A 26,658-nucleotide genomic window follows, 5' to 3' on the forward strand; every position below is an offset into this window, starting at 1 on the left:
ATTTTATATCCTTGCACATTACATACAATCAGATAAAAGGGGAAGATTTAAGCTTATAAAGACATGAAAAAAAAAGTACGATTTGCAGTGACACCTAAATTATAAAGCATTTAGACATAGGCACTAAAAAATCCAAGAGGGAAAAACAAGGTCAGAAGAGAAATCACTAAGCAAAACCTGGACTGGAGTTGGTGTACTGCACCCAAGCAAAAGACTCTGGGGTGTGGGAGAGGGTTCAGGTCCTGGAACATTATGGCAGAGGAGGACCTACTGAGGGTTGCACTGCTATGTGGAAATGTTATACATGTAAAAACCAGTACACTCCACTGCTGACTGGAAATCATCAATCCCCCAACAAAAAAAAAAAAAAAAGAGAGAGAGGGAGAAAAAAAAAAGTCCAAGAGGCCAGTTGGTGGTGCACCTGGTAGAGCACACATGTTACTATATTCAAGGACTTGGGTTCAAGCCTCAGTCCCTACCTGCAAGAGGGAAGTTTATGAAAGTTGGGTGCTGAAGGCATATCTTTTTCTTTCTCCCTCTCTAGCTTCCTCCTTCTTAATTTCTTTTTGTTTCTATTAAAAAAAAAAAAAGATGGGACTTAGGTTCAAGCCTATTGTCACCACCGGCAGGGGAAAACTTCGCAAGTGGTGAAGTAGGGCTGCAGGCCTCTCTCTCTCTCTCTCTCTCTCTCTCTCTCTCTCTCTCTCTCACTTTCTCTCTGTCTCTATCCAATAATAGATAAATAAATGATTTTAAAAAGTCAACCAGGAGCCATAGATTCACCACGCAGGCACAGAGACCCAATGATAATCCTGGTGGCAATAACAAGAACAACAAAGAAAACAAGAAGTTCCAGACACATGTGATAGAACACAGCATGAGAACAACCTTGAGGGCAGGGAGACAACATAATGCTTATGCAAAAAGCCTTTTATGTACAAAGTACCAAAGGCCCCAGTTTCAATACCCGGTACCACCATAAGCCAGAGTACTCTGGTAAAAAGAAAACAGCAACAGCAACAACAGAACACACTTGGGTGGAATGAAATTATATTCCCAAAAGTGTTGTACCTGGATCCTTTGAATTTTAACCCTATTGGAGGCACCCACTTGCCGAAAGTAAAAATAAAAACAAGTACAGCAAACCTATTAAATACGTCATTACTGCCCCCACACCGATGGTATTCAGAACTTTTGTCCATTTTTAATTGATTATTTTTGCTCCATATTTGTTTGTTTATTTTCATTTTTATTGGGGGGTTAAAAGTTTCCTGTATTCTCTTTAAAACATGGACACAACTTATTTCCTCTTGATTGTTGTGTAAGAGACACAGCAGAATTCCAGTGTCCCTTCATCCTGTCCCTATCCCTTCTTTCCCATTGCTTTGGTGCAATATGCTTCCCCCCAAGTTTCAACTCATGTTTTCCCCTACTGTTCATTGTTCTCAAGCTCTACCTATAAATGAGATCATATGATACTCTTTTCTCTTTCTGGCTTGTCTCACTCAGCATGATACCTTCACATTAAGACTACAATATTAAAAGATAACCTCAGCATTTTTTTTTATAATTAAAAAAAATATTTATTTCCCCTTTTGTTGCCCTTGTTATCTTTTTTTATTGTTGTAATTATTGTTGTTGTTACTGATGTCGTCGTTGTTAGATAGGACAGAGAGAAATGGAGAGAGGAAGGAAAGACAGAGAGGGGGAGAGAAAGAGAGACACCTACAGACCTGCTTCACCCCCTGTGAAGCGACGCCTCAGCAGGTGGGGAGCCCGGGTGTTGAACTGGGATCCTTACTCTGGTCCTTGTGCTTCGCATGTGCTTAACCCACGCTACCGCCCAACTCCCAACCTCATCATTTTTAACAGCTGCCTAGTCATTCATCTGTCACTGGGTATTTGAATTGCTTCCAAGTTTGCGCTATCACAAACTGTGTTGTTATCAACATTGTTGTGAGTAGGTCTATTCTGATAAATGTTTTCGTTTTCCCTTGGTAATTCTCTAGGAAAGGGATTGCTAGGTTCATTTCTAGAATTCTGATGAATCTCCAAACTGTTTCCTTCCTTCCTTCCTTCCTTCCTTCCTTCCTTCCTTCCTTCCTTCCTTCCTTCCTTTCTTTCTTTCTTTCTTTTCTTTCTTTTTAATTTATAAAAAGGAAACACTGACAAAAACCATAGGATAAGAGGGGTACAACTCCGCACAATTCCCACCACCAGAACTCCGTATCCCATCCCCTTTCCTGATAGCTCTCCTATTCTTTACCCCTTTGGGAGTATGGACCCAAGGTCATTATGGGGTGCAGAAGGCGGAAGGTCTAGTATGATATTGAATAAAAATGATAAGAGTATTTATCTGCATCTGGTTTCTGATCTTTAAGGGAAATAGTTGTTTTTTTTTTTGTGATAAACTGTAACTTAGAAATAATGGGCCAGTGGGGGTAGATACCATAATGATTATGTAAAGAAACTGGCATGCCTGAGGCTCCAATGCCCCAGGTTCAATCTCCTGAACCACCCACCATAAGCCAGAGCTGATCAGTGCTTTGGTCTTCTTCTTCTAGCGTTTGCCCTTCTTCCGTAGCCAGTCAACAGCGTCAGGTTGAGCCTGATGTAAAGTTTCGAGACCTCCTTTGAATCTGGAGAGGTGGCAGTCGTTGACTATGTGGGTCATAGTCTGTCTGTAGCCGCAGGGGCAGTTCGGGTCGTCTCTGGCTCCCCAGCGGTGGAACATAGCGGCGCACCGGCCATGGCCTGTTCGATAGCAATTGAGGAGGGCCCAATCATAACGTGCCAGGTCAAAGCCGGGTTGACGCTTGCAGGGGTCTGTGATGAGGTGTTTGTTCTTTACCTCAGCTGACTGCCAACTCTGTTTCCAAGAGTCTGGAACAGAGAAGTTCAGTGTAGGCGTAGGGGACCAGATTGGGTGAGGAGACGTCAAGCGTCGGGCAGGGTGGGCGAAGATATCCGCGTATGTTGGCAGGTCTGGTCGAGCGTAGACGTGGGAAATGAACTTAGATGATGCCGCATCCCGACGAATATCTGGCAGGGTGATGTTGCTAAGAACTGGCAGCCATGGAACCGGGGTGGAACAGATGGTTCCAGAAATTATCCTCATGGAGGAATATAACTTGGAATTGACCAAGTGGACATGGGGGCTGCTGAACCATACTGGGGCACAGTATTCTGCAGTGGGATAGCATAATGCCAGAGATGATGATCGTAGTGTGGAAGCGCTCGTGCCCCGTGAGGAGCTGGCCAGTCTTGCAATGATGTTATTCCTCGCGCCCACCTTTGCTGCAGTTTTTATGAGATGTTCGTGAAATGACAGGGTGCGATCGAGAGTAACGCCAAGATAGACTGGCTGGGCTTCATGCCGGATTCTCGTACCGCCAAGCTGCACATTAAGCTCATGCGAGGCCGAGGCATGGTGTAGATGGAAAACAGATGATGCCGTTTTTGCAGTGCTAGGGATTAGTCGCCATTTTTTACAGTAATCAGATATCAGAGACACGTCTTTCGTGAGTGTTTCCTCGAGGATGTCGAACTTGGATGCCTGAGTTGCATAGCAGATGTCATCGGCGTAGATGAACTTCCTTGAAGAAGTTTCTGGGAGGTCATTGATGTAAAAAAGAAAGAAAGCGGGTGGTAGTGCAGCCTGTTAAGCGCAGGCACGTGGCACAAAGCGCAAGGACCTGTTTAAGGATCCCTGTTTGAGCCCCAAGCTGCCCAACGGCAGGGGAGTCACTTCACAAGCGGTGAAGCAGGTCTGCAATTGTCTATCTTTCTCTTCCTCTCTCTGTCTTCCCCTCCTCTCTCCATTACTCTCTGTCCTATCCAGCTACATCGACAACAACAACAGTAATAACTACAACAATAAAACAAGCGTAACAAAAGGGAATCAATAAAATATTTTAAAAAAAAAGAAAGAAGGGAGGAAAGAGAGAGAGAGAGAAAGAAAGGGTAATAATTTTGCTTTGAAGACTAATTCCTTCTTATTTATGGTTTTTTCCCCCTTCTGTTTACATATACAGATATGTGCTGACTAGAAAGCTCACGTGTGGAGGATAAGACAGTGCCTTACAAAAATGGGGTTTGGGAGTGACCTGAAGAATTCACATGAAGCTGTGTTAAAATTGCAAGACTGGGAATTACGATTACTGGAAACAGTGAAGAAATTTATGGCCCTGAGAATAAAAAGTGACAAAGAATATGCATCCAGTTTACAGAACCTTTGTAATCAAGTTGATAAGGAAAATACTATACAAATGAATTATGTCAGCAATGTATCCAAGGTAAGAACAAGCATTTTATGCTTTAACTTTACATATAATGTCATAACTGTGCTTAAGGAAATCAGGTCATATTATTTTATGCATATGCCTAACTCAGCATCCTAAGGTAGTGGTTTCAACATTTCTAATTATCATAATCTCATGAGGAAAGTTTAAAAAATTAATCACTTTTGGATTCTACTTCATGATATTTTTGTTTGTAGGTCTACTATATATATATTTTAAAACATTTACTTACTTTATTATGAAAGATAAGGAAAGAGTGAGAGGGCCAGAGCACTATTCATCTGTGAGATGAAGCAGTGCTGGGGAATGAACCTGTGATATCTAGGGCCCCACACATGCAAATTGATGCTTTAATAAGCTGAACTATTTCCCTGAGCCTAAAATTATTTATTTTTGCAATATTTTATTATTCTTTTTTTTTTGTGTGTGTGGTGTCAAAGAGTGAACCCAGTCTCAATTTTTCATTGCTCATAGGGCTTTTTTTTTTTTTAAATCTTATTTTGGCTATCCTTCCTATTTTTGGGTTACTGTTTGCAGTATAATTGTATTTCAGCATTTCACTTGGGCTTATGTTTATCTTAGAAACTCAAGTGGGTTTCCTGCTATACATCTAAGGCTCTAGAGTAGAGGTCTATTTTAAATTGAAATGGTAATTAAATTCTGAGTTCATTAAAAGAAACCCTGTTATTTATTCCTATTTTATTCTTATATTTTAAGTATTTTGTAATTTTTGAATAGGATTTCCTTTTATTATCTAGAAGTTTATGTACCATTTCTTTGTAAAAATTATTTATTTTATTTTAATAAAATAGAAGGGTGAGAAAGACCAGAGCATTGCTTCACTCTGGTGGATGGCAGTGTTAGGAATTGTTATATTTATTTATGAAAGTTTTAGGTACAAGCCACTGTGACATCTTCCTGGCTCTGTAGTGTTTCTTGTAGGGAAGGTTTAGTGAGATACATTTTTTTTTCTTAACTTTTGTTTGTCTTAAAACCTTTTTATTGTTTCTTTATTCTAAATGACAGTTTAGACACATACAGTATTCTTGGTTGGCGGTCTTTTCCATTCAACACTTTGACTACACCATACCATTCCCTCATGACCTTCAGAGTTTCTACTGATAAATCTGATAATAGTCTTATTAGGATAATTTTACATATGAGTATTTGCTTTTCTCTCATTACTATTTGGATGTACTCTATAGTTGATCTTTGGAGTTTTAATTACAATGGTATTTGTTTTGGTTATTTTGTTTAGAACTTTATGAGGAGGATTTGGGTGCCTGTCACCTTGCTTGGTTTGGCAAAGATCTTGTATATTACTTCTATAAATAAGAATTTTGCCTCTTTGGCAAAATTTTTTCCTTCACTTTTTCTTTCATTTTTCTTATTTTATTTTATTCTATTTGTTAAGACAGAAGGAAATTAGTAGGAAGGAGGACAGAGAGGGAGAAAGAGAGAAAACTGTAGCATTGTTTCACAGCCTTGTGAAGGATTGGTGGCTTGAACCCAGGTCCTTAAGGGTGCATGGTAACACATGCACTTAGCCAGATGTTCCACTGCTGGGCCCCCACAATACACTTTCATGCCTGAGGCACCAGAAGGTCCCAGGTTCATTGCCAGTCACTGACACAAGTTTGAATTGAGTAGTGCTCTAGTTAAAAAATAAAATTAAAAAGGTCCACCTCCATGTGTTACTCTCTTCGACAGTGTCTTTGAGGTTTATGTTGTTCTACTTGATATTCCATAACTTTCTTATGTTGCCTTCATTTTAATTTTTAAAACTATTTATTTATGAAGTGGAAACACTGACAAGACCACAGGATAAAATGGGTACAATTCCCACTACCAGAGCTCCATATCCCATCACCTCCCCTGATAGCTTTTCTATTCTTTAACCCTCTGGGAGTGTAGACCCAGGATCTTCTTCTAGCATTTGCCCTTCTTCCATAGCCAGCCAACAGGTCAGGTTGAAAGCTGTCAGGAGCTGCTTGTTGCTGGCTTTGAAAGTGACTGGGATCCATGTGGATTCAGTCGGCTAGGAAGGATCGTCAGTTTCCCCAATGAATGGGTACTCACGGGATGCACCACGAGAAGGTCGATCCAATGCATCCCACCCAGGATCTTTATGGGGTGTAGAAGGTGGAAGGTCTGGCTTCTGTAATTGCTTCCCCACTGAACATGAGCGTTGACAGGTCGATCCATACTTCCAGTCTGTCTCTCTCTTTCTCTAATGGGGCAGGGCTCCAGGACACATTGGTGGGGGCTGTCTGCCAAGTGAAGTCTGGTTGGCATCATGGTAGCATCTAGAACCTGGTGGCTTATCCCAGGCAAGACCAAGGCCCTCTTCATTTTAATTCTTTATTTTTTTCTTTTATGATGATATTTTTCTAAATTTTGTTTTACTAGTGATTTAATAATGATTAATAAGATTGTAAGATATCAGGGTTGTAATTCCATACAGATACAGTCCCCACCACCAGAGTTCCGTGTCTCATCTCTTCCATCGGAAACTTTGCTACTTTATTTATTTATTTATTTATTTATTTATTTATTTATTTATTATTGGATAGAGACAGAGAGAAACTGAGAGGAAAGGGGGAAAGAGAGAGGATAGAGACAAAGAAATACCTACAGTCCTGCTTCACCACTCATGAAGCTTTCTCCTTGCACGTAGGGAGCAGGGGCTTGAACCAGGGTCCTTGTGCACTGTAATGTGTGAGCTTAACCAGATGCTCCACCACTTGTAATTTGTAATAGCCAGAACCTGGAAGCAACCCAGGTGTTCAACAACAGATGATTGGCTGAGAAAATTGTGTTATATATACACAATGAATTACTACTCAGCTATTAAGAATAAAGAATCTACCTTCTTCAATCCATCTTGGATGGAGCTTGAAGGAATCATGTTAGTGAGATAAGCCAGAAAGAGATAAATGAGCATGGGATGATCCCACTTATAGACAGAAGTTGAAAAAGAAGAACAGAGAGGGAAACAAAAACAGAATTTGGACTGGGTTTGGAGTACTGCACCGAAGTAAACACTCTGGGGGGAAGGGTAGATTTTCAGGGCCATTGTCGGGGTGTGGACCATTGATGATTTCTACTACCATAGCCCTGAGCTAACCGATTTGAAATTTGGTTTCTGCCATTCTGCTTTTGAACCCTCTTGATTTTTTTTTCGTATTTATTTATTCCCTTTTGTTGCCCTTATTGCCCTATTTGTTGCCCTGTTGTTGTAGTTATTGCTGTTGTTGTTGTTGGATAGGACAGAGAGAAATGGAGAGAGGAGGGGAGCACAGAGGGGAGGGAGAGAAAGACAGACATCTGCAGACCTGCTTCACCGCTTGTGAAGCGACTCCCCTGCAGGTGGGGACCTGGGAGCTTGAACCGGGATCCTTATACCTGTCCTTGAGCTTTGTGCCACCTTCTTGTATTTTTTAATTCACTTACTGTATTCTTTAACTCTATGATTTCTGTTTGGACTTTTTCATGATTTTTTTTTTTTCCTGTCCTTGTTCAAGTTCTATTTCATGAATCTTCTCACTTCAGCGAGCATCGAGAGTGTTACTGCTTTGAATCCATCTTCAGGAAGCTTACATTTCTGTCTTATTTGGGCTTTTAATTTAGGTTCTTCTTTTGATACGTTTGTGTGGTTATATTGGATGCTATTAGGAACTGGATGCAGGTCTGTGACATGAGTGAGCCTGGGTTGTGTGAATTGGTTGTGTGTAATGATAGCCCCAACAACAATGATGGTAGTTGCTGTAGCACTGAGGTCGAATGGATTTTAGTGGTGATCAGGGTTTGAAGTTCATAGTGCACAGCCCTTTTTGTATGCTGAATTTTAGCTACCTAGCCAAGACCAGGTATTTGGGAAAACCTGGCAGCCACTAGTCTGTTGAAGTTGCACAGACCTAGGTGGGGGCTGGTAAACTACTGCCAAAGCAGATCTAAAAGGAGGGTTTAGCCTTTGTTTTAACTGGTGACCTTGTATGTATTTTGAGGATGGCCAGGAGCAGAATCTTGTAGTGATTGGACCATCAAAGGAAAATGGGTGGAATGGGGAGCTTTTTAGCAATCTGCAGTATTATTGACTATAGAACTGAAGTTTGCTTTCTAGTCATGTATGGGCTCTTCATGTCTGTCTTTTGTGCTATGTTATTGCTTTTATTATGCTTTTAGTTATATGTGCATTATAAAATCCACCATGCATTTATTTTTCTTACTTGGTACCGGAGAGTCAGCCTAGAAATTTGTCACATGCATAATGTGGCCAATATTTATTCTCTAAATTAGTATAGGGGTACAAATTTTCAATTAGTACCACCTGCCTGAAGAGTGGTAATGGCTTCCCTTTTAAACATAAGTAGAATGAATATGTTTTACATATTATATAAATTTTATATATTATATAAATTAGAATTTGTAAAGAGTGTTCTCTGGTGAAATAGTCTTATTTGGTAGTCAATATACTTATAATGTAACTTGAACCTTTGTAGCTAGTTTCAAATCTATATCTATATGTGCATATCTATATTATAATTCTTAAGCCTGGCTATAGAGTCAATTCTGTTAAAATGTTTTCTTTTAAGACATGAATTTGTTTCAATACTATTGATTTATAGAAGATAATTTCAACATAATGTGATTCTGTATTTGATTATATACAGGCATGGAAGAAGTCTAGGTGAATGCAGAAAACTGTTGAGCAAAATTGAACCGCTTAGAAATACATAAAAACAAAGAAATACATAAAATGCGAAGACAAAGTTCCATCACTTCATGGCTGGCTGCTGCTTCTACTTATCCTTTATGTTAGGAACCACACCCATCTACCTATAATGTTGCAACTTTCTGCTTCAAGGAGAAATAGTTATTGTAAAGAGATTACTACTATACAGTGACTCACAGATTGCAACCTTTCTGAAGCCTACTTTGAAAAGCAAATTTTAGGTCTTTCAAAGTAAAGTGCAGTGCTTATTGCATTATTTGTACATTTCAAAACTAATACACATTAGACTGCAAAGTTCTTATCGGGTTCAAGTCTTTTAAAACATGTATTTTTGACATTTTTTATTATTTATTTAATAATGATTTATTTAATAATGATTTAATAATTATTAAGGATAAGAGGGGTACAATTCCACACAGTTCTCACCACCATAGTTCCTATATCCCACCACCTCCATTGGAACTTTCCTGTTCTTTATTCCTCTGGGAGAATGGACCCAGGATTGTTATGGGCACAGAAGGTGGAAGGTCTGGCTTCTGTAATTGCTTCCTTGCTGAACATGGGCCTTGGCAGGTCAATCCATACTCCCAGCCTGTCCCTATCTTTCCCTAGTGGGGCAGGGACCTGGAGAGGTGGGATTCCAGGTACATTGGTGAGGTAATCTGTCCAGTGAAGTCAGGTTGGCATCTGCAACTTGGTGGCTAAAAAGCATTAAGATATAAAGCAGAACAAATGGTTTAATAATCAGGAATCTAATAGTAAGACTATAGCAGATGAGATTTGTGGCCTCCATTTAGGAAAAGGCTAGTAGGTCTATTTTAGGTATATTCCAAGGGGACCATGACTTTACTAATTTTGCCTGAGCCTGACAGCCAACATGCAGGTGGGCTAAAGGTATTGTTTGAGGAGATGGTGTCAGAGTTGGGCATAGGAGCAGAAAGTTGAATTAGGGAAGAGACTATCTCCCAAATATGGGAGAAATATATAAATATTATCAACTATGAACTCCATCAATTTGATCTGGGGCCCATATTCAGCACAGGAGCCTGTGTAACCTCTATATCTATGTAGGTCTGAACTCATATTCTGTAGTCATAGCTAGAAACATTCTAGGCTGCACCTATTGCAGGACCTATCTTCCTCTAGTGGCAGAGTATGTTGACCCAATCTCCCTGTGGAGAATGGGGCAGACCCTACCAGTGTTGACCCACATTGAGGGTAAGGTCCTGTAGAGCCACACAGGAGGGTCCACTATATTGTTCCTGATGGCGATGACCAGTGACAGTGGAGAAAAAGGTCTGTTAGAGATCTAGGCCCATCGTGTCTATGTATTCCCAGACTAGCTAATGGGGTGGCCTGGTAGTGAGTGGCCAAGAGGGTCATCATTAAGGTATGCTGAACTTTGTGGGTTTTATCACATGATTTTTCACACCTAATAATTATTGGGAACACAGCTGTTTCATTTCAGCAGAACCTGTAACTTGTACATTAAAATTATTTGGGAACCTTTAAAATATTGGTGCTTGGACCCTAGCTAAAAATAATTAAATGAGCTTCTCTGGTTGTGGGGTTCAAAAACTGATATTTTAAAAGGGCTCCAGGTGATTCTTATTGCAGACAAGGTTGTGAATCTAGGTAATCATGAAGCTCTGTAGAGAAATGTTCTGAGTAGGATCTTCTCAAGACTTCATTTGCAGTTGCACTTCAGTCTAATAACCTAAGTTTTAGGAGAAGTCTAATGTCTTGTCTTCTGGACATCTATCTCCTATAAGGATTTAGAGATTCCAGGGGCCAGGTTCAGTTTCTGGCTGTCTCTATACAATAAATAAAGATAATAAAAAAGAAATAAAGAAAAAGATTCCAAAAGCATTTTCCATTTAACAGGAAAATATTGAGTGATTACTATTGTTTCAGAGAACTTTTTATTTTGAGTTATTGTGTGGTACAGTATCTATTCATTATTCATGGAATTTTTGTGTTGTATTTAAAAAATACACAAGAAGAAAGTGAGCAACTGGAAGATATCGTCTACAGAGAAAAGCTATTTATGACAACCATTATTTTGGTATTTTTCAAGCATGTCATCTTGTTGGTCATAAAGCTTAATTATAATTATAGCGCCAGTAATATTTTATTTTTTGACTCGGTGTCCCAGAATAAATATCTTACAGTAGTGAACCCAGAACACTTAAATTACTACCTGTGCATGTAATACTGATTTATCTCACCACAGTCTGTTAGTTCAAAGGTAGAAAACATGTTGTGTCTTTTCCCTATTTTTCTTTTATTTATATATATATTTACTTATTCCCTTTTGTTACCCTTGTTGTTTTTTATTGTTGTAGTTATTATTATTGTTGTCATTGTTGGATAGGACAGAGAGAAATGGAGAGAGGAGGGAAAGACAGAGAAGGGGAGAGAAAAATAGACACCTGCAGACCTGCTTCACAGCCTGTGAAGCGACTCCCCTGCAGGTGGGCAGCCAGGGGCTTGAACCGGGATCCTTACTCCAGTCCTTGCACTTTGCGCTGTTTTCTTTTTTTCAAATATTGAGTACAACTTTTCCTTTCTGTGTTTTCCTCTTAGCTATTTACTTTTGTTGGTTTCTAATAATAAAACAGGCATTCTAGGATTGATAGTTACTACTTTTCAATACTGGAATCCTATTAGTCTGTGCAGCGAATCTCTCTTTTTGGAGGAAGTAGAGAATAGTGAATTTTATAAAGTGCCTCTTTTTATTTGCAAAATCAGAGTTAAATTTATTTCTAGAAAAAATATAATTTTAGTCACAAAGCAGTAATGTAGTTCACATTTAAAAATTCAGAAGAGGTTAGTGTGTTACTTTTCTATGTGCATAACTCAGGTTTTAGCCTGGTCCTCGCCAGACTGAATGAAGCTTTGGAGCTGTGGTCTTTTATACTCGCTGTATCTTTCTCTGTCACTCTTTCTCTCTGTCTCTGTCTCTCTATCTCCCTTTTTCTCTCCCTGTATAAACAAAAGAAAGTGAAAATTCAGAAGATCTTTTGAAATAATATATTTCAAGTAAACATAGGCTTTCTCATATATCAACTTTTTTCAATAAATAGCAGTATGAAAAATGTTCTAAATGTAAAAATTTTAAACCTGGGCTGTTGGTCTAGTAGGTCTATTTTAGGTATATTCCAAGGGGACCATGACTTTTTTTCACTGAGGCACAGTGAAATGTAAACATGCTCTGTGTGGCTGCCTTAAAGTGGTGCTTTTTTTTTTCTTCTAATTATTCACTCTGGTATTTGAGGTTGGTAAGATAAAAATAAAATGACACTTTACTTATTAATCATTATGCTTAGAAAAACTTCAGGCCTGAGGCAGTCTTCTATTTGGAAACTCAAATGTAGAAAGAAACCCCTTTCATTTTCATCTCAATCTATTCTAACAGAATGTGTCATATCAAGAATGATTCACTAATCTTGACCTAAAAGGACTTCTTCACTATAGAGGTTACTGATAATATAGTGAGTAGATAAACAGTTTTCACTTCTCACTCTTAGCCTCTAATTTAATGGTACACTACTGAATACAGTCTTTCTAAAGATCACTGTATAATTCATAAGCGGTATATTATATAAAATGTTATATTAACTTTTGATGTATCTTTTATATATAAGGTTATTTCAGGTTCACATACTTTTGTATATCACAAAAAGAGTGTTCAGGTAAAGATTAAATAAGAGGAAGCCAGGGGCTGGGTGGTTGTGCCTCTGGTTGAGTGCACATGATGCAGTGCACAAGGACCCAGGTTTGAGGCCCCCCCCCCATCCCCACCTGCAGGGGGAAAGTTTCACAAGTGGTGAAGCATTGCTGCAGGTGTCTCTCTGTCTCTCTCCCTCTCTGTCACCTCCTTCTCTCTCGATTTCTGGCTGTCTCTATCTAATTAATAAGTAAAGATAATAAAAAAAATAAGAGGAAGCCTATACATGTACAAGAGTCATGCAGTTTTAAAGAGGAAGAGCAGATAGTTGTATAGACAAAGAATGTTAGCTTTTAAGATAGGTGGATTTGGGGAGAAGTAATGAAGAGCATTAACCTCTCTTCTGTACCCCTATGTTAAACAGGATGTTAAAGTGGGAAACAATGTATTTGGTAGAGCTTTAGAGAAAGGCTATGTCGTAACATAGAAAGCCAGTGCCTGTCTTCTTAAAGCAAATAAGAAGTTGGAACTTTTTCTCTACAAGTTTGTTAGGGAGGTTTTAGATAGCATTTGGGGATGAGACTTTTATTATGAAAGAAAGATTGGCTTGAAAGAGCTAGTGAAGGACATCTAAGGGATATAGCTGGTGAAAGAGAATAGGTAGAACAGCTTTCCGAGGACATGGATGGGGAATAGGAATAAGATGTGGAGGTGAAAGGTCAGAGAGTAGGCTTAGCATGTGGTACTTAAAGAGGCATAGGAAAATTTCTACAGGACCCTTATCGTAATTTACATTTTTCTTTATAAAGTTCACATGGTGGGAGCAGAGGTAGATAGCACAATGGTTATGCAAAGAGACTCTCAAGCCTGAGGCTCTGAAGTTCCAAGTTCAATCCCCTGTACCACCATAAGCCAGAGCTGAGCAGTGCTCTGGTTAAAATAAAATAAAAGGGTGGGAGATCTTTGATTTAATTCCTAGATTTAGTAGGAGACACCTATATGATTTACCTTATTTATTTATTTATTTATTGCCTCCAGGGTTATCACTGGGGCTCGGTGCCTGCACTACAAATCCACTGTTTCTGTTTCCTCCCCCATTTTTGTTGCCCTTGTTGCCCTTGCTGTTATTATTGTTATTGCTGTTGGATCGGACAGAGAGAAATCAAGAGAGGAGGGGAGGACAGAGGGGGAGGAATTCAAGCCACTAGCCCCCACCTGCACAGGGGAAGCTTCATGAGAGGCAAAACTATGCTGCAGGTTTCTTTCTCTCTCCCCCTCTCTCCTCTTTCAGGCATGTAAGTCTGGTAGACAGCTTCTGAGCCATTTCCTCTCCTCACCTTTTCCCCTCTCACTTTCTCTCTGTCACTATCCAAAATAAATAAGTAAATAAATTTAAAAAAAGGGAAAATTCTCCTGACACGTGAAGGCATTCTTAACTCCGATAAATCATCTTTTATTGACTTGCCAAGTTGCCTCAGCTTTTTGGTTCCTTAAAAACATTTCAGTATTCCTGCAGTCTTGTTGATCATAATTAAACAAACAAACAAAAAAACCCAGAAATGTTTCAGTAACTTGAAACTTTGCCTTTTGCTTCAACATGGCTGCAACTTGAGGTGATCATGATAAGTGCAATAAGTCAAAAGGAAGACAGATGCTAGATGCTGTTTTTAATAAATGAAAGTTAGAAGTCAAAACAGGGACACAGAGTGAGACACCAATAGACCTTTGACTTATGTCTGCACAACTGAGGCTGCTAAGGAACCAGGTAGAAGTGGTTACAAGTAATTGTCCTAGTTCTCTGAAGTGGAGGAGCTTGACATTTCAGAGGTGGGCTAGATGTGCTAACACACCTTGGGCAGGCATGAAATTATAACCTTGAAACAACTGCAGGCTTCTAGAATACAGTTTACTAAATAAATAAATAAATAAATAAATAAATAGAACTGATGATACTGTAGCTACAGTTCTGGATACCATGGTATCATGAATACCTGCAATGATAACAATGGTTACCATGGATAATTCTGATTCCAGATAGTTAATTCCTGCTCTGTTGACCTGGGAAGCAATCTTGAATGTAAGAAATGTAAGACTCTAAGAAAAATAAGGATATCCAAGAATTAAAGAATGAATTACAGAGTTGACGAAATTTAAGAAAGCTGTTGGATTATTATTATTATCAGGTCTTGGAATGGCCTAAATCCATTTAACTGAAATATCAGCTTATTATTGTGTGCTATTTTTTCCCCCAAGTTTTTGTGTATGGGTTCATTGAGTCTCTTAAAAATCTATGGGTTTTCAGTTTTCAATGTTTATTTAGTCTTTTTTTCTTTTTAAAAATATCTTTATTTATTGGATACATATAGCCAGAAATCAAAGGGATAGGGAGAGATAGGAGAAAGTCAGAGAGACACCTGCACACTGCTTCACCACTCACAAAGCTTTCTCCCAGCGGATGAGGACTGGGGGCTTGAACCCCGGTCCTTGTGCACTCAGCCAGGTACGCCACCACCCGGCTCCTTAGTCTTTATTTCTACAGACACTTTTCTTTTTTCCGTCTTCCTCTTTCAAGATATTCAGTTACAAGTGTCTTAGGTCTCTAGAAGGTGTGCAACAGTTCAGTGGCATTCTGTTTATTTTCAGAATTATTTTAGTCTCTGTTTCAGTTACATAGTTTATATTTCTGTGTGCATTCGAGTTTTGTTTGACATCACAGTTAAGTTACCTGGAAACAGTTTGATCTTTGTAGATCTTGTTTAATGTTTTTTTAATGTTTTTAAATTTTTTTATTATTATTATTATTTTAGTTAGAGTGTTGTTAACTCTAGGGAAAATTACTCCCCACTACCAAGGTAAAGCCTTTTTAAGTACTTCACCCACTTCCCAGGGGATATGAGTTTTCCAGTCGACTGGTGGGAAGGGGCACAGTTATTAATGAGAACACCAGGTACTCCTCCCCCACCCCCCAGTTCATATAGCTTCTTCATAGGTATGCTCTGGACAGCATCACTGGTCACTCTGTTTATCCTCTTATTTGCAGATCTAGAACCTAACATGTTGATTTTACTAGTCCACACAGGTTTTTTTCTTTTTTTTTTAAGGCAGATACAGAGATAATGAGAGAGTGAGAGAGCAAGAGAGAGAGAGAGAGAGGCCCCACAGTATTGAATACTTTAGTTTTCCCTGGTGCTGTACCCATGTGGTATCAGGTTTAGAACCTGGGTGTCATGTATTAAAAAACAAACAACAACAACAAAAAACAAAACACATCCTACTCCATGAACTTTCTTTCCAGCCTTGTCTACCATTCTTTTGGGTAAACTTTCACAGGTACTGTAGTTGCTAGCGGCCTTGTTTTTCTAACACAATCCTATCCTCTCTGCATAAGGATTTGCTGGCATCAGCTCCAGTTGCTTCTCCCTGTGCCACAGCCTCTCTAGTCAGTAAGTCAGGGCTCATCTTGGTTTCTCCTCTCTCAGTAGTCTCTGTTTTTAATTATCTTTTTATCAAGCACTTTGAAAAGACATTTTAAAATTGTTTTATTTATAAATTTGATTACTGTTATTCCATCTTAGTTGATCTTATACTTAAGGATTTCCTTAATAGCATTTTCTTTTTCTTTTGTCAAGGTGTAATTCTCTGTTCAAACACTGAAACTAAATCTAGTTACTGATTGTTCTGTTTGAAAGATTAGGAAATGAATATACATATACTTACTGTCAATTTCTCTTGATTTTTATTAGCATCTTTGGGATATTTCCCTATGATATATAATTTGTACTTACTTTCACATCTTGTACCTCTTCTTTCAATAACTATGATATTTATATTGTTTTGTAAACTCAACTACAGAAGGCTTTATTTTCACATTATATTAGTCTTTTGTGATATTTTTTCTCTGAACATCTGGTATTTTTACTTTTTAATATCTTTTCACTTATCTCTAGCTTTCAGCATCAGTAACTCTTACTACTGACAAAATTCTCTATTATTGGGGGTCTGGCGGTGGCGCAGTGGGTTAAGCGCACCTGGCGCAAAGTGCAAGGACTGGCGTAAGGATCCCGGTTCCAGCCCCCGGCCCCCCACCTGCAGGGGAGTCGCTTCACAGGCTGTGAAGCAGGTCTGCAGGTGTCTATCTTTCTCTCCCCCTCTCTGTCTTTCTCTCTATTTCTCTCTGTCCTATCCAACAACGAACAACATCAACAATGGTAATAATAATAACCACAACGAGGCTACAACAACAAGGGCAACAAAAGGGGGAAAAAATGGCCTCCAGGAGCGGTGGATTCATGGTGCAGGCACCGAGCCCAGCAATAACCCTGGAGGGGAAAAAAAAATTCTGTATTATCAGAGACCAGGCAGTAGCTGGGTTAAGTGCACATGGTGTGAAGCGAAAGGACTGGCATAGGTATCCTGGTTCAAGCCCCTGGCTCCCCATCTGCAAGGGGGTCACTTCACAAGCAGTAAAACAAGTCTGCTGGCATCTATCTTTCTCTCCCCCTCTCTGTCTTCCCTCCTCTCTCGATTTCTCTGTCCTATCCAGCAACAACAACAGCAATAACAACAAGAAAAATAACAACAATAATAATAATAACAACAAGGGCAACAAAAACAATTCTCTATTATGACGAATATATTAATAGGACCAGGTGGTGGGACACCTAGATGAACACATACAAGATCATGTGCAAGGATCTGGGCTCAAGCTCTTACTCCTCACCTGCAAGGAGGACTCTTTATGAGTGTGAAGTACGTTTGCAAGTGTCTGTATATTTGTCTCTTTATCTGCTCCCCTCTCAATTTTCCTCTTCCATATCAAATAAAGTAGAAAGGGGAAGAGGGGGGAAGAAAAACTGGCTGCCAGGAGCAGTGAATTTGTAGTGCTGACACCGAGTCCCAGTGATAGCCCTGTAGACAATAAACATTTTTTTTAAATACGTAGAAAATAAATTATATACAGAATTCTCATCATTAAGCAATAATCTTTATAATAAAGCAGTTCAAGTATCTGCATATGGTCTACAGTATTTTGTTTATAATAGATTATAAAGAATTATCTTCCACATATTTTGTTTATTAAATTATAAAGAATTATCTTACACAATTTATCCTAATCAGGAAATAATTTGTGCCTCACAATTGCTATGCCACAACCAAAGAGTCATAGCTGCAAAATGTTATACTAGTTTTATTTGAAATGGTGAAGTACATCTTTTCCCTTGTCTTTTCATCAAGCGTGTGCTAACTGGTTACTCTACTTTTTTAAAAAAATAACAAATACTTCAATCACCCACCCATCTAATTCAAGTTATTGATTACCCAGCTTTTTTTTTTTGCCTAGTCACCAGTTCTTTTTAAGCCTGTGTTTTGTATTCATTGTGTACTATGCAGATTTTCCCATTATTCAGTTAGTTGAACTTATACCTGTTTATTTTTTCTTTCGCCATTATAGTTGACATGCTATTCAATACTAGGTTTACATAGCTAAAGCAATATACTAACAGCATATACTGAATTCTCTCCATTTTTCTCCCCTATGCGTCCTTCTTTTAAAGAATACTTACTGTTCAGTTTTTTATCAGGTCTCTTAATAACTATTTAAAGCTGTTAGTAAGGACCCATGTAATACCCTCATTGCACTTCCATTCTAGCTGAGGTGAAATTTAAAACTAAAGGGTAGGAGATTGTTCTCCTGGTAGAGTACACACTTTCTCATGGATGAGGAGTCAGATTAGAGCTCTTGGCCATCACATTGGAGCACCTGCAGGGGAGTTGCTTCAGAAGTAGGGGAAAAGTACTGTAGTGTCTCTCTTCTGTCTCCTCGTACTATTTATCTCTACTTGTCTCTTTGTCACCTTATATTTACAAAAAAATAGAGAATCAGCCTGGAGTAAAAAAATCATGTAGTAGTGGGGCTCCAGTAATAACCCTGATAGCAAAATAAATGAACAACAACAACAACAACAAAACCCAAACCAAAATTACATACAGATAAACTACCTATTTTTAAATGCTACGGGAAAGAATAGAAAGAAATATAAAAGAGTAGAGAAATCATGCAGTAGTGGGGCTCCAGTGATAACCCTGTGGCAAAATAATTAATTACAAACAAAATCCTAAACCAAAGTTACATACAAATATGTGGGAAAGAATAGAAAGAAATAAACCTATGTGAGATTTTGCTGATTTTTTAAAAAATATTTATTTATTTTTCCTTTTGTTGCCCTTGTTTTATTGTTGTAGTTGTTATCATTGTTCTTGATATCATCGTTGTTGGACAGGACAGAGTGAAATGGAGAGAGGAGGGGAAGACAGAGAGGGGGAGAGAAAGATAGACACCTGCAGACCTGCTTCACTGCTTGTGAAGCAACTCCCCAGCAGGTGGGGAGCAGGGGGCTCGAACCTGGATCCTTATGCCAGTCCTTGCGCTTTGCGCCAGGTGTGCTTTTAACCTGCTGCGCCACCGCCCGACTCCCTAGATTTAGCTGATTTCTAAAGAAGAGACCTATCTTAATTATGAAGAAGAGGAGATGTTCTTCAAGGGTGAGTAATAGTGCTTCTAAAATTTTAGTTGGAGAGATAGATAATGGCAAACATGGAGTTGGAAGGAGAAGTGGAAGACAGATAAGAAGAGATTTTATTGGCCATAGAAGTTAAGCTTGGTTTATTCTTTAAATGAAAAGGAAAATCAATACAGTACTTTATTCAGGAGAATCACAATTTTCCCTGTTTTGAAGGGTCTAGGTTGGGAAAGAGGACAAGTTGGGAAAGAGAGGACATCAACTAGGAGGAGTTGTAAGAATGTAAGCCAGAGATGACCATAGTAAGAGTACCAGTGGTGTTGAGAAGTAGATGCATTTGATACATATTTTGTAAGGAAAAAATAGACTTGATAGATTTATTGTGGGAAGGGTGGCCTAAGCTTCATAGCAGCAAAAAACTTTTCAAAAAGTGAATACCTTAAGAACAGCATTGGTGGGGGTCGGGTGGTAGCGCAGTGGGTTAAGTGCATGTGGCGCAAAGCTTAAGGACTGGAGTAAGCATCCTGGTTCGAGCCCCTGGCTTCCCACCTGTAGGGGAGTTGCTTCACAGGCAGTGAAGCAAGTATGCAGGTATCTTTCTTCCCCCTCTTTGCCTTCCCCTCCTCTCTCCATTTCTCTCTGTCCTATCCAACAATGAATGACATCAACAACAACAACAATAATAACCACAACAAGGGCAACAAAGGGGGGAAAATGGCCTCCAGGAGCAGTGGATTCATGGTGTAGGCACTGAGCCCCAGCAAAAACCCTGGAGGCAAAAAAAAAAAAAAAAAAAAAAAAACAAGAACAGCATTGGGGGGCTAGAATTGGGATAGAGCCAGACTTTGTTAAAGCTAGAAGATAATTTTTTTTTGTCTTTTTTTTTGTCATCACTGGTGGGGCTTCACTACTCAACAAGAAACAGCAATAGAAGGAGGGGGAAAGATACCACAGGACTAGTGCTTCCTCCAGTGCAGTGGGTGCTGACATGGGTTCCACTCATAACAAAGTAGACACACCATCCAGGTGAGCTATTTTGCAATACACCAAACCCAGTCCAAGTTCTGCTTTGTGTTTTCTTATTTTCAACTTCTTCTTCTTATTAGTGATTCAGTAACGATAGACAAGATTGTGGGATAAGAGGGGTACAATTCCATAAAATACCCACCCACAGAGTGCCATATCCTATCCCCATCCATTGGAAACTTCTCCATTCTTTATCCCTCTGGACCAAAGATCATTATGGGGTGAAGGAGGTGGGAGGTCTGGCTACTGTAACTGCTTCTCCATCAGACATGGGCATTGACAGGTCTACTCACACTTCCCGTCTGTCTCTACCTTTCCCTGGGGTTCTGGGGAGGTGGGGCAGAAATTTTTTATGATACTCAGTTCTATATGGAGGGTAATATGGGGTTGATACTTGTGACAGTATGCTTCTTGGGAGGCTTAGTTTTTTTGTAGTGACCACAGTAAGCAAGACAAGATAAGATGTACCCTTTTGAGAGGTGGGAGAAAATCAGACTTAGTTCTGTGGTTATTTTTATTGACCTTCAAGAAGACATCTCCCCTTTTCTGCAAAGACTCCTAAACAGAATCAGACATTTTTTTCCACTTTCAGGGGATTAGCTTTTATTTATTTATTTTTATATATTTTTATATTACAGAATTACATGTCGACCAGGATTTGAATCCACACCATTCCTACCACCAGAGTTCTGAATTTTCACTCTCACCACTGCAATCCACCACTGTTCCCCTAAAGTTTTAGACATGGGCCAACCATCATCTCTATAACTACCTGTCCACATTTATACATAGTTGCCCCCCCCTTTTCTGATTGAATCCTCTCTTCCCCTCCAAGTCACTTCTGATAACATAACTACCTCCATGTCTCTCTACTTTTCCTTCTCTCTCTCTGTGTGCTGATGGAGCTGGAGTGCAGAGTCTTCTTATCTTCATCCTGCCCCTTCTCCCCCGATGGGAGTATGGATCAAGGTTGTATATGGGGAGCAGAAGGTTCTGGCTGCTATAGCTGCTTCTCTACTGAGCATGAGAGTTGATAGGTCGATCCATAGCCCCAGCCTGTTTCAGTCTTTCCCTAGTGCACCAGAGCTCTGGAGATGTGAGGGTCCAGGACACATTGGTGATGTTATCTGCCCAGAGAAGTTGGGGTGGAGTCATGGTAGCATCTGAGCCTGGTGTCTGGATGGTGGCATGACCTATGTTGAGACAAGATGGTTAATGAACAGGAACCAGAAAGTAGGATCAGAACAGATGAGATTAGGGATTTTAGGGTAGAAGAAAGCTAGGAGAACCATTTTAGGCATGTTTCTGGGGTCATACAACTATTTTGCTTGAGTTTGGTAGCTAGCCTGTGGCTGGATGAGAATTTTGTCTGAGAGAATGGAGTCAGAGTGGAGTAAAGGGCTAGAAAGTTGGAATAGGGAAGGGAGTAGCTCCATTCTTATAAAAAAGAATTTTGTGGCTAAAATTAACTATTTACCTCCATCTACCTGCTCCAGAGCCCATATGTACATGCATATTTATATTTAGTTCCAGAGCCTGTGTAGCCTCTAAGTCCCTACTGGTCTGAGCTTATAGCTCATGCTCCTATATGAGGAATATTGTAGGCTGTACTCATTTCAGGACCAGTTTTTTTTTTTTTTTTTTTTCAAGTGGCAGTGTAGGATACACCCAGCCTTTCTTCAGGGACTAGGGCTGTCTCTACAATCATTGCTTTATGGTGGTATAGCCAAGGTCCTAAGAGGGCTCACAAGACACTGTTTCTTATGGAAACGACCAGTGGTAGAGAGTGACCCTTTAGAGGTCAAGGCCCATCATATGTGTATAGGAATCCAAGGATTCCTTGACTAGGACCCCAGATGATGAGATGGTATAATATTGACCAAACAGGCCATTAATAATTGGGCCAGTCTCTTGCTCTTACCCAACTTTTGTAGTCCTTTCTTTATCTGGTTATCTTAGATTTTCTCTCATTTATTTAGGCATTGAGTATCATTTGTTGAGCCCAACCAGAGTTAGGTTTTGGGGATCTGTCTTCTTTGGGCCTTTCTGCTAGGCTGTCCTGCTAATTTGGTCTAAATCAAATCAGTTACAGAATTTATGATACATTCTTTACGTACTTTAACCATTATTAAGCACTTTGACTTTGAGTTATATGATTACCCTTAAAACATATATTTCTTGAAAATAAATACTGAGGACTTTTATCTTTGTTGGCAGTCTTAACATTTTGCATATCCTATTAGACACTTTCCCAACAATGCATTTTTTTTTATGAGTGAAAATATCAACAACAAAAAGCAAAGATGTAAGAGTTACTAGGGCCGTTTAGCTTATGTTTTAAATTCATGTTTGTTTAGGTTTTTTTTTTAATTGTTTTTCTCTTTGCTCTGTTTTAATAGTTGAGCTGCACCTGTTTTAAATTGCTCCATGATCAGGATCAATGGCAGTGCTTAGCTTTTAAGTAAATGTGGTGAGGTCATAGCTCACATGTTTTGTTCTCTGTACATAATAACATTTTACAGTTTAGAAAATGTTTTGCAGTGTGTTGAAAACAAGATTTCCAAGTTAGGCTAGGGAAACAACTCTACTGGTAGACCACAGGACTTGGATACTTGAGATTCTAGTTCAATCCCTGATGCTGTATGTGTTGGGGTAGTACTCTGGTGTTTTTCTCTTTCCCTCTTATATGAAACTATCTCATATGGAATAAATATAATAAAATGAAAAAGGAAATTTTATCAAGTTAGATTGTGGCCAGTTTTGACTGTAATGAAGACATATTCTTATAAGTACCTCAGCACACACCTTGTCTGCTTTTTTTTAGATAACTTCAACTTCTCTGATCACAATGTCTACAATAATTGTTTCTGAATAGAATTTTGAAGAACTGTAATGAAAAACATTCTTCTGTTCCTTTATTTTTAACATGGTTCTTCCAGCCTCCTTCCCTATCCTTGTGCTTGAACCCATCATTGTGCTTCTCTGCTCAATAGAGGCTGTATGTTGTGCAGGAGAAATTACTGAGGAAAGCTAGTCTTTATTAATAAAGGAAAACCAACAGAGAATCAAGAATACCAGGCATGAAGACCCAAAAATAATATTTTAAGAAGGAAGTCAGGTATATTGGCATATAAGAAGGCACGTAAACAACTAAACAAAAAAAGAGTTTCAGGAATAGTTGAGTCAGTAGGATCAGATACCAGATAGAAACAGTTTAAGAATGAAGTTGGGGGAGTTGAGTGGTAGCGCAGCAGCGGGTTAAGCGCATGTGTCAAAGTGCAAGGATCCTCTTAAGATCCCTTTTTGAGCCCCCGGCTCCCCACCTGCAGGAGAGTTGCTTCACAGGCAGTGAAGCAGGTTTGCAAGTGTCTATCTTTCTCTCCCCCCTGTCTTCCCCTCTTCTCTCCATTTCTCTCTGCCTATCTAGCAACGACGACGACACCAATTACAACAACAATAACCACAACAATAATAAAAAAAGGGCAACAAAAGGGAAAATAAATAAATAAATAAATAAATGTAAAAAAAAAGAATGAAGTTGGTTAAATTTCTATTGAATTTGACTGTTAGCAAGTGGTGACCTTATTGAGGCATATATGTAGCATACCAGAAGCTATCTATTAGTGTATTGGAAAACAAATGAAATGGAGGCTGCAAGAGCATACTTTGAAAGAGTGCTTAATCTCTTCCTTAGTATCTTACATTGTTTCTGATCACTGACACTTGAAGCCATTGTACTTGAAACTGTTAGCCATTAACCATTTCTAGTTTGCCACACAATTCCAATAACCTGTCACTTTTACGCATGTAAGAATTTCTATAAAGCTAAATATATGAATACATTTAAAGTTTTCAAATAGCACTCAGCAGAATGGAAACCTTTAACACAAGTGCTAATTTTCTTTCTTTTTTTTCCAGTCTTGGCTGCTTATGATTCAGCAGACAGAGCAACTTAGTAGGATAATGAAGGCGCATGCAGAAGATCTAAATTCTGGACCCTTACACAGACTCACCATGATGATCAAAGACAAGCAGCAAGTGAAGAAAAGTTACTTAAGTGTTCATCAACAGATAGAGGCAGAGATGATCAAGGTTTGTCTTTCAACTCTGTTTGATTTTGTAAAACTGTTTTATATCATTTTCTGAAGGTAATTTGTGTCTCTTATATGTATATATGTAATACCTTGTTTTCACTGGACATAAGAGGCTATTGACTATAAATCTCACTACTACTGTATATGCTTGTATAAAAGGAGAATGCTACTATAATATGAGACTGTTTTGTATCAGTTATTTTTTATTACTTATTTACTTAAATAGCTTTTCTAAGGCATTACATTTTTATACTATGTAATGTGTGCATATAATTAAAGGAAAATAAGTTAGGAGGGGGTCAGGCAGTATCTAGTCTTCTCAATCTGTTTAGGAAGTTTCTCTTTAGCCTTCGTCTAGTAAGTAGTTTTACAAATAGTTGATTTTTGATGGTTAAGATTATTTCACTCAGATTTTTAAAATGTTAGTATTGTATTGCTTTCATTCATAATGCATTCATTAGTTAGATTTCTTTAAAAATTCTATTTTTATCTAATTGGATAGGACAGAGAGAAATTGAGAGGGGAGGGGAAGACAGAGAGGCAGAGAGAAAGATAGACACCTGCAGACCTATTTCATCACTTGTGCATCCCTCTTCAGGTGGGGAGTGGAGCTGGAACCCAGGTCCTTGCACATAGTGACTAATATGCTTAACCAGATGCGTTACTGCCTGGCCCCCTAGTTGGATTTTTTTCAATAACAATTTTTCTATCTAATTTATTTGCTTGTTTGAGATATAATTTTACAAGAAAAAAATGGTAAAAAAATCTTTACTGTATGCAATTAATTTACCAACTTGTAGACTTAAATGGTAAGATTTTTCAGTTTCTGATACAGCATATAAGAAGTTTGGAATTTCCCTTTCCATTCTAGCATTAAGTAAAAAAAAAAATTTTTTTTATTAGAGAGCATATTTCTATACACAGTAGATTAACTTATTGGTCTTTTAGATGACGGCACTTTTTGTTGATTTGTTTTGTAAGAAATGTTATTTTTGGACCCAATGGATAGCTCATTGGGTAGGGTGCATGTTTGTCATGCTTATGACCCAGGTTTGTGCAATGAACTATATTGAAGTGCTGCTTGGAGACACTCTGGTACTGGTATCTCTTCCTTCTTTCTGTCTGTCTTTGTGTCTGAGTGAAACTGTTGGCTTATGTGATGTAAAAGCATTCATGTGTGAGGTGTTGGGGTGGTTGTAGAGAAAACATGACTCTGCTTTAGTGCTGGTGGGAATGTTAACTGGTGCAGCCCCTGTGGAAAACTGTATGGAGACTTGTGAGAACTGTGGCAGTTATCTTTGGAAATTGGGAGGGTGTGGACACAGAACTTTAGTGGTGTATGTGGTGTGGAACTATACATTTGTAATCTTAAAACTATCATAACCTACTATTAATCACAAAAAGTGAAAAAAAAGAAATGTTATTCATTTCCTATGCTGTTGAATTTATCATTGATGTTAAACTAATTTTTTGTTTACCATCTACAGTTGTATCCTAAGTTATGATTCTCACCTCTAATAAATTAAATATACCTAAGGTAATACATGGAAATTGAAGTTCTTGGACATTATAAATTTAAGGATTTTTTTTTTGCTTTTAATATCCACAGGTTACAAAGACAGAATTAGAGAAATTAAAATCCAGCTATAGACAATTAATAAAAGAAATGAATTCTGCCAAAGAGAAATATAAAGAAGCTTTAGCTAAAGGTATGTCAAAATTATGAAAAGAGTTTATTTTAATGATTTTTATTCTTACCATCTGAAAATTCTGTACAGTTATTGAAATAATTCCACTTACACCAATTTTAGTTATTTTTCAGGTATGTAAGATATAAAATTTTTATTACAAAGGGTGTCGGGCAGTATCACAGTGGATTAAGCGCACATGGCACTAAACGCACATGGCACAAAGCGCAAGGACCAGCATAAGGATCTAGGTTCGAGCCCCTGGCTCCCCACCTGCAGGAGGTCTTCAGGTGTTTGTCTTTCTCGCCTCCCTCTCTGTCTTCCCTCCTCTTTCCATTTCTCTCTATTCTATCCAGCAACGACAACATCAGTAACAACAATAATAACTACAATAAAAAAACAAGAGTGACAAAAGGGAATAAATAAATATTAAAAAAATATTACAAAAATGTGAGGTGAAAGTCATGCAGAAATAATATTAAGGTGCAAAAGAAAGCTCCTTGGGGCAGACTCACAAGGGCCTCAGAATGAGAGAAAAATTCAGTATGCTTTTAAAATAATCTCAAAATGATTAAAAATACAAGCGTATATAGCCTGTTTTTTAAATGAGGCAAGCTGTTTTT

At 38.6% G+C, this 26,658-nt stretch overlaps 1 protein-coding gene across 6 annotated transcripts in view; it reads left to right on the forward strand.

The window, feature by feature from the left end:
* The window catches only part of FER (FER tyrosine kinase), a 351,355-nt gene that overhangs the window by 46,070 nt on the left and 278,627 nt on the right, over nt 1-26,658 (forward strand). For all 6 annotated transcript variants that reach the window (XM_060201250.1, XM_060201251.1, XM_060201249.1 and 3 more), the window contains 3 exons: nt 4,035-4,295; nt 24,172-24,345; nt 25,957-26,056. In XM_060201250.1, the coding sequence (XP_060057233.1) occupies nt 4,089-4,295; nt 24,172-24,345; nt 25,957-26,056 (481 nt within the window). In that variant the 5' untranslated portion in view covers nt 4,035-4,088. The remainder of the gene's footprint in view (nt 1-4,034; nt 4,296-24,171; nt 24,346-25,956; nt 26,057-26,658) is intronic.

The sequence above is a fragment of the Erinaceus europaeus genome, chromosome 11 (assembly GCF_950295315.1).
Source record: "Erinaceus europaeus chromosome 11, mEriEur2.1, whole genome shotgun sequence".
NCBI lineage: Eukaryota > Metazoa > Chordata > Mammalia > Eulipotyphla > Erinaceidae > Erinaceus > Erinaceus europaeus.